The sequence below is a fragment of the Quercus lobata genome, chromosome 8, assembly GCF_001633185.2.
Source record: "Quercus lobata isolate SW786 chromosome 8, ValleyOak3.0 Primary Assembly, whole genome shotgun sequence".
NCBI lineage: Eukaryota > Viridiplantae > Streptophyta > Magnoliopsida > Fagales > Fagaceae > Quercus > Quercus lobata.
The window spans coordinates 37789238-37797967 of NC_044911.1; the positions used below are offsets into that span (position 1 = coordinate 37789238).

The following is an 8730-nucleotide window of genomic DNA, read 5'->3' on the forward strand; positions in this document are numbered from 1 at the left end:
GTCTATAAGACTCGAGTTTCATGTGGACACGCAAAACTTGAGTTTCTAAGACTCAAGTTGATACAGTGAACTCGAGCCTAAAAAACTCGAGATGTGAGTTTGCTAAATAGTTTGGAAATGTTGCTAACTAAAGAAATTGTTTGAAGCTTAGTGTTATTTTCCAATTTTTTTCTCCTTTTTGAAACTCAAGTTCGTCAAACTCAAATTCTAAGTAAAACTCGAGTTCCAAATATTATGACACTTAGAACTTGAGTTTGGAAAACTTAAGTTTCACTTGGAACTCCAAAAAAGTGCTACATAATTAAATAACTTTAGTTTTTTTTTTTTAATAGAATAATAATACTTACTAGAACATACGAATATGAAAGTAGTATACAGGGTTTTTTAAACAGGCTTATAATATATTATAATATACTAACCTTTGTAGTAGTAGCAACTTAGGGTTATAAAAACTAGAACTCTAACGTACCCAACTAATATGAGATTAACATTTTTTTTTGAAACAATAATCCCCTGGATTTTTTTCCCTAAAATTACGCTATTTCACCACCCACCCCCCCCCCCCCCAACAAAATCTAAGGTACTATTTTTGTTGGTTTTATTTATTTTTTTTAATTTTAATGACGCAATATTACCAGTAATTCAAAAAAAGAGGGTTGGATCTGTAAGATTGCCTAGAAAGTACAACCCCCGCAACAATAGATCCCTGATCCAGTTTGCAACTCCAATGGCGAAACTGGAGCAGCTGGAAGAACCCGACTACAAGAACGCCACCGCCACCAACACAAACACTCTCAACAACAACAACAAGAAGAAGTACAAGAAAAGGAATCATGGGTCAACCAAATTCTTTGTCTTCATCGATTACCTTTTCCTCTCCATATTCGTTGGCTTCCTCTGCTTCATTCTTTTCAAGATTCTTGGGCTTTGATTTCTAATCAACACCCACATTTCCTTTTACCAGGTCCACCTTAAATTCCTTCTCTTCTATTCTTTTTTGCCCACTCTGTATGATATGAGTTGGGACTTGTGAACAATTTTTTTGTATGTATCTATTCTCATTTCGGTCATTGAATTGATATGCATTATGATCTGAAATATTGCACTTTTTATATTTTGTCTAAAAAAAAAAATCTCTTTTATGGGTGCAACCTCATAAATTATCAACCTTTTTTAACAACAAATTGGTCAGAAACGGAAAGAGAACAAACAATTGTGACTGTTCATAACATGATAGTTGTTTCCTGAAAAGTTTTCCTATATTCCTTTTTATCTATTTATGAAGCTCTGCTTAATACAAGTAATTTTCTTTGTGTATAAGCTCAAATGTTGGATTCTTTTGAGCCCTTGTTGCTTGCTTTCATGTACTTGAAAATTGCAAATATGGATCAATGGGATGGAACATTTTTTACAGGAAAATTCTAAGAACAGAATGTTTTAAGATTAGAATGTAATAATTGATTCATAGAAGGCAGTGATTACAATATTAGAAATTTTCAAATTTGACTCACATTACATGGAATCTATAATTACTTTCTATTAATAATTTGCAGCTGCTTTTCACTTGTTACTTTTACTAACCCAGGTAGAATATACACTTCTTTTGCAGGGAATTTGTATGACATTAAAATATCACTGCAATGTTAGATTCAGTTCCAAGCTTGAAGGCACTTGCTGCTGTTGGCTTGGTCAGATTCAGATCATGCGATTTTAGATTTATAGGTGTCTTTCTTGATGTTGAGAAATGCTGTGCCCTTTTGATCATAGAAATTTTGATACTATTTTTCTTCTAATGCCTTTCCTGTTGCCCTTTCTTCATGTATTTTATGATGGTTAGAAACTTCTATGAAATTAGGGAATGATATTATCTGAGACCTAGTTTTGCTATTAGCTTATGTTCATTGTTTGTATTTGATCTCCACAAACCTCTTACCATATGCACGTCTCAGCACTGCACATCCAGTAAAAATTTCCTTATACAGTACACAGATCTAGAATTATCATAATTAGTTTCTTCATGATTTTCTGTATTTGATAATGAGATTTCTTTTCTTTGTTTGCATCAAGAAGATAAATTTTGAGCTGAAAGCCATGTAACATCTTTTGGACTAACTGCTCAGAATTGACCCCAGATAAATCAACTAAATAAGGTGATCTTGTTGCATCTAGCACAATATTAAAAAATTGATAGCTCCGTGGTGATATTTAGGATAGTTGATAGCTTGAATTTAGTTGGTTGGTTTATGATGGAGATGGTTTTGCTATGAGGTATTAAAAAAGCTAATTAGCCTTCTATCTGATCAGTGGATGGATTGTTTAACTTTCCGGGAAAAAAAATGAAGGATAGCTTTTGTAGGAAGAAAGAACATAGATGTCATAGCAACCATTACTTGTTTTCATTAGATTTCTCTCACTCTCCCTTTTCACATATTTTGTGAATGAGATTATTTTATTATCTGTGTTGTGGTTGAAATGACATTAAGGAAGGTAACCACTCAATTTAAGTGGTTCTTATTATACAATTACGAAAAAATTGACTATTGGGAATTTGCTACAGTTCAATTCAAATAATATGTGTCATTAGAATGTCTTTCATTCAATGCAGTGGTTTGATCATAGTGTATCTCAGCCAAAAAAGAAAAAGAAAAAAAGATCATAGTGTAAACCGCATCCTAATGAATGCTATTATGCTACTTCTGTGATACTTGCGTAGAGCTACCCATAAATGGATGTCCTATTTCTTTCAATGCGGTATAGTGTATACTCATTTTAATGAACTGTGAGTACGAAATGGTTTTGTACTTTAATAAATCTCTTTCATGTATAATGGCAATGGCGTGTGCAGATGCAAAAGCAACATTGATTGCGGAAGAATGCATTAGTGCATGCAAACACCACATTGCTAACATTACCAAAATAAACCTCTCTTATTTTTTTTTAACAAATACCATGCAACCCAAGCATGCCTACTGGATTACAAATGACTTGGAATTACAAATGTAACTGCATAGATAAGGAAACACAAGGGACATACATCATTACAATGGCAGACTCCAACACGTGCATATTTATTTATCTTAGGGAGCACAACAGACTCGAATACATGCTTCTAGCACACTTAGTTCCTGGAAGTTTAACAACCAAGTATATTTATAGATGGTTTGGTGCTGGACTGCCACCACCTGGGCCAGGATTTGGGGCCTCAACCCCTGGAATATTGTTTCCACTGTTGCCAATGGGTGTATTGTATGGATCAAAAGGCAATTGTTTATAAAATGGTGGCAATGTCACCCGCCCAATGCCAGGAATGAGCACACTGCCATCTGAAATCAACCACTCAGGCTGTTTCATATCAACATTCTTGGAGTTTGAGACATGACGTCCAGCAATAGCTTGACCAGCTATTGCAAGCAAGATAATGACTATGAGAAGCTGAGCAAGGAGAACTGAACTGGTTTTCTTAGCCATTATGGAGAAACTATTTGAGAAAGATGACAGAAGGTGGTTAAGTGAGGCAGAAGGTGTATAGAATTGCTCTATAAATAGTTCAGGTTTCAACGAAGTTGGGTGAACTTTTGACGGCTAGTTAAGAGATGGTTTACCCCGTGAAGGCCATGGATGGTGCAATACAAATGCATGTGAGAAGAAGCAATAATTATCTTATCTATCTGGCATATGCATCCTTTAGCATATATAAGTCCTGCATTTGTGGGGATGATTTACGTATTATAAGAGAAATGCTACATATATCAGATACACGAGATACCTTTTTAAGAATATGAGACTTATTTATTCACTTCTGACAATTGAATTTGATTTTGGTTAAGGACTACCTTCTCTAGCTAACATGGAAAGGGACACGTGCATCACGGATGGGCTCTCTTCCTAGCTGATTAATGAGAATTTCATGCCAGTTGAAGGCAATGTGCTTTTTGGTTTAATACGGTTGAAGTGTTTTGGACCTTTACTTTACTACTTACTACAATTATCTTTACTCTTAACCAACAGCTCTAGCGGCTACTAATGGACTCTGTACATTGCTTATTTATGTGCCTCCATCTTCTGTTGTACTTGAAGAACGGTTTTCAGTTCTGCATCAGCCTCACTCTCCCATCTGACCACATTAGCAGCGTAAAGATAGGTTCCCAGCATCTAATGGATCACTCTTTCATTAATTATAGAGCTAACCAGCACAATGGCAATGATATGGTTTAGGTAAACAGTATCTTCATATGTTTTAATTATGGTAATGATAATCCACTAGTTCAACAATAAAGATGGAACCAAGAGTGGCCAACATTCTCTATATTGGGAGTTTATGATCAGTTTCTACAACTAACGTATCATTACAAGTATAAATTTATAATAAACCTAAATTATGCAAGTTTTAAAAGTGTATTTGCTATCTTAAGATAAATTGTCACCAAAGTAATCTAAAGAGAAAGATACAAGGAATTGTTATGAAGGAAACTAAAAGGAATTTGGTTAGGATATAATTTCACAGTTAGACTGGCAAATAGCAATCCAGGAAAGATAAAAGTGAAGTCTTAAGTATACAAAGAACTTGACAACAAATTTCACACCGGCTGAGGTGTCAGTCCATAATTGGTGTGTCATAAATTGATGATAGAGTGCTCCAGGTGAAAAAAAATTGTGAAATTTGTTGCATCTCTAACATTGCTCTTTATAAAAAGGATCACCGACAACAACAACTAGTTAACCACACCTCATGAATATTTATGCACCGGCAATTATAAACCGTTACTTGCCATACGATTCTAGAAAATGGTTCACCATCAGTAACCACCTAAACAAGAGTCGAAAGTTGAAGAACAAGGTACGTACGTAGAAAAATAAATATCGATTTGACTTTTCGGGAAAAAAAAAAAAAGAAAAGAAAAAAAGCATGACTTCTAACTAAAACTTCAGAGAGTCCGTGATAACTCCACACCGGTGTTCTAGATTCACTCATTTTTGTAGGATGTATATTGACGATCGTGAATAAACTTCAGCCGAAAATTATTCATCTAAAAAAACACTTCAGCTGAAAATTTGCGTACAAAACTAACAATAAAATGTTTTAATATCATTCTAGTTAGTGGCGGAGCCACATACAAATTGCACCCACTGATTTTGGAACTTCTATACTTTTGAAAGATCATTGCAAAAAAGTTTTCCCAAGCCCTCTACCAAGGGGTGCCTCTCAATTTGAAGAAGAAGAAAAATTTTGTGAAGCAGTGAATGTAAGTAAAAATAAATAAATAAAATTATTTAAACCCTAAATTTTTTTTTTTAAAAAAAAATCTATCTTTTTATGGTTAGATTGTTTGAATTGATTATATTAGGGCATTTTTTTATTAATTTTTATTTTATAGCAAGACTGAAATTTTATTAATTCAAAGAAAAAAAGTGTACATCATTTGAGATGGTGTATATTATGAAACAAGGGGTTTTCCTCAATCCAACTTATCCAAATAGCATAATGCTCAACAAGTGGGCTGGTTGGTTTCCATTCCTTCCCTTATGTGATACTTCAAACCCTACGAAGCTCATGTGATAGGGAGGTAATGCCATAAACAAGAAGCTATTGATGAAGAAAAGTGAGACTTTCGTGCAAGTGCATTAGAAACCACAAGAGAGTCACCCTCAAGGATTATTTATCGGATTACAATGTCTTGAGCAAATAACAAACCAACCTCAAAAGCTTTTGCTTCAACCTCCAAAGGTCCTAATGGTTGCCAAAGTTTCTTTCTAAGAGCAGCTACCCCAAGCCTTGATCATCGCAGATTATGATTTATGACGCTAATTCTAGCCTCATGTTGAATAATGAATAATAAATTTATTATTTACTTTTTGAATAATGCATTTCTTAATTTATCATTATATATATATATATATATATATATATTTTTTTTTAATTTAATACTTAGGGGAAGGGAGGGTGATTTGAACCATGTACGTTTCTATTAAAAACACCAAAGGAGCTAGTTAAATTATAAGGCTTTTGGCATTATCATATTGAGTCAATTATTGAAAAGTTATTAGAGTTTAAGCCAAAACTTATTAATGTTTAAGCCCTTGAATATACTCGAATAAATTCCGTTGTTGTAGTTGGTTTTGTTGATTTGAGTATTTTTAGGGGCTTAAACACTAATAAAACCAGTCACAACTTATTAGGGTTTAAGTCCCTAAAAAATACTCGAATAAAATTCATTGATGTAGTTGGTTGCTAGCAAAGATTTTCAGAGTGTGTGTATGTATATATATAATGATTTGGAAGTTTTATGTAATTTTACTCGCCAAAAAATAATAATAATAATTGAGGGACCAATTCTTTGAAAGAGTTTTAAAATGTGAAGAGAATAAAAAATACACATTTTTTTAGATGTAATCCCCATTCTCAAAACAAAATAAAAGGTGTTCTTATGCCTGATTCCAAATGGTTGGCTTAACAAGGAACAAAAATACAAACGAAAAGAGAAAAGGAGGAAGAAGAAAAAATTGTGAAGTGATAAAAGTAAGTAAAAAATTTAGTTAAATCTTATATTTTTAAATTAGATTGTACTAGTATACTTCTTTGATTTTTAGATTGTTTGAATTGATAGTATTAGGGCTTTTTATTATTTCATTTTTGAATTTCTTAATTTTATACAATTATATTGGTTTAAGTCGAAAAGTAAGTTAAAATCTTTATTAGTCAGTATATGATTCATTTTAAGTTTTTATTTAAAAAAATATATATGAACTTATATTCTTAGAAGTGTCAAAATTAAACTAGAAGTTTTTATTTAGATTCAATTCAAAGTAGAAAATTAATTAAGGATGGTAGTTAGACTATTACATTATAAGCAAGGGGTTTGTGTGATGTCTAAGAACTTCAAGGTCAAATCTAGCATTTGTTTTTTCTTTTCTTTTTTTAATAATTAGAAATACTTTTATTTATATATATATATATATATATATTTTTTTTTTTTTTATTGTAATCCCGGCAGTTATAACCCAATACACCGGCTTCTCTAAGTACTTTTGACTTGGGGAGGTATCAACTCGCCCAACTGGATGATGGTGAATCTAGCATTTTTAATTGATTCACAAAGAGGCTCAATTAAGAATTAGATTCAAAGATACATAATACAATACTCTTTTTTATATAATAAAAAAACCAAATAAACAAAAAATATATATGTTTGGTCTTCTTTTTTTTTTTAGAAGAAACGTTCGGTCTATTTCAGTACTTTAAAATTAAAAAAAAGTTATTTTTAGGTGTTCCTAAAAATTAAAATATACCAAGTATATAATTTTTATTTTTGTGTTTAACGGAGTACTAAAGTAGTCAATATAATGTGGCTTTGGGACTCGAAACTGGGGCTAGTTTATCGGCCAATGAGTGCCATGTATTATCTAGATTATCCAAGGTCAAAGTCGCTAAAATAAGGACTCAAGTTTACGAATAAAAGGATCTAAGTATAAATGCTTGTAAAGTGTGGAGGTAAGAGTTGGGATTCAAGTCTATAGTAAGAAGTTTCACACATATATATACTTTTTTTTTTGAGAAAGCACACACATATATACTTAGATTAGACTAAAGTAGAATTTCTATTTTGTATTAAAAAGATGTTTATAAAAGGACCAAAATAAAAGGTTTGCTTTGACGCTCTATTAGCCATGTAAGTAAAAATTATAACAGGAAAGGAGTGTAAGGATTAAATTATCACAATTATAAATTAAAAAAAAAAAGGTTGAAGACTAAAAAGAATTTCAAAGATTAAAATATAACCTAAACTAAATTTGAAGGACTAAATATATATTTTTCATTTGAGAGTGAGAGAACAAAAATAATAATAAAGAGGAGGATATAGGACTCATATTATACAGTTTATTTTTATTTTATGATAACTTATACTCTTGGTCCCTAAAATATGATTAAAGATTAATTTGGTATTCCAAATTTAAAAAGTTTGATTTTGATCCATTTTGGCTGGCGTGGGTGGTGTGTTGAATAGAGTGTTTACGTAGCTAACCTTTACCTTTTGGCTCCTTAAATAACGGGTAAGTTTAATTTTTGTCTCATAAATATTTGAAAAATAATAATTTACTCTTTCCGTAAATTCTCACTTACATTAATATGACTTTTTATTTTTTTCTTCTTCCTTCTCTTATTTTTTTTTTCAAGATCTTTCTCTTCCCACTCTTCTTTATTTCTCCATCCACCAAACCATGTACCTCACAACCATGGGAAAGTAAGAATCAACAAAAATCATTATAAATGTAAATTATCAAACAAATTGCCTCCGACTACGACTCTTTGGTTGATAATTACAAACATGTATCTCATGTATCAGATATATATATCTTCTCACAATTACAAGACCCATACATTGTGAGAAAAATAATGCATATACCTGATGCATAAAATAATTATTGCTACTACACAACCCACTCCATCCATGCCTCTTCAATGCCACAACGGCATGCCTTTAAGCCATAGATTCAAGGATTTTCTAATTGAATACACAATAAAACCTCTCTCATGCAGCTTGTCTACATTAATAATGTTCCTTCCATAAGAAAAGAGGTTGGGGGTTGTGTTTCATCATATTATTATTATTATTATTATAAATCATCACGCAATCAAGATTCTTAAACTCATCCCACATGACAATCATCTTATTTGAAACCATGTTAAATAGAAAGTGATGTGAGATAGAAAAGAATTGACACAAGAACTAA

At 31.9% G+C, this 8730-nt stretch overlaps 1 protein-coding gene and 1 long non-coding RNA gene across 2 annotated transcripts; one reads left to right on the forward strand and one right to left on the reverse strand.

Annotated features, from left to right (window-relative positions):
* The first annotated feature begins 613 nt into the window (after positions 1–613).
* On the forward strand, positions 614–1895 carry LOC115957713. The gene is made up of 2 exons (XR_004084394.1): positions 614–964; positions 1610–1895. It is a non-coding gene; the product is annotated as an uncharacterized LOC115957713 (long non-coding RNA).
* Positions 1896–2903: 1008 nt separating this feature from the next.
* On the reverse strand, positions 2904–3525 carry LOC115957819 (putative cell wall protein). Its single transcript, XM_031076154.1, has one exon. The coding sequence runs from the start codon at positions 3466–3468 to the stop codon at positions 3151–3153; it is 318 nt and encodes a 105-aa protein (XP_030932014.1). The 5' UTR covers positions 3469–3525; the 3' UTR covers positions 2904–3150.
* Between the last annotated feature and the right edge of the window lie 5205 nt (positions 3526–8730).

What these genes read in the sequence shown, in the direction of transcription:
- LOC115957819 (XM_031076154.1), bottom strand. Translation starts at nt 3,468, where the DNA reads ATGGCTAAGAAAACCAGTTCAGTTCTCCTTGCTCAGCTTCTCATAGTC.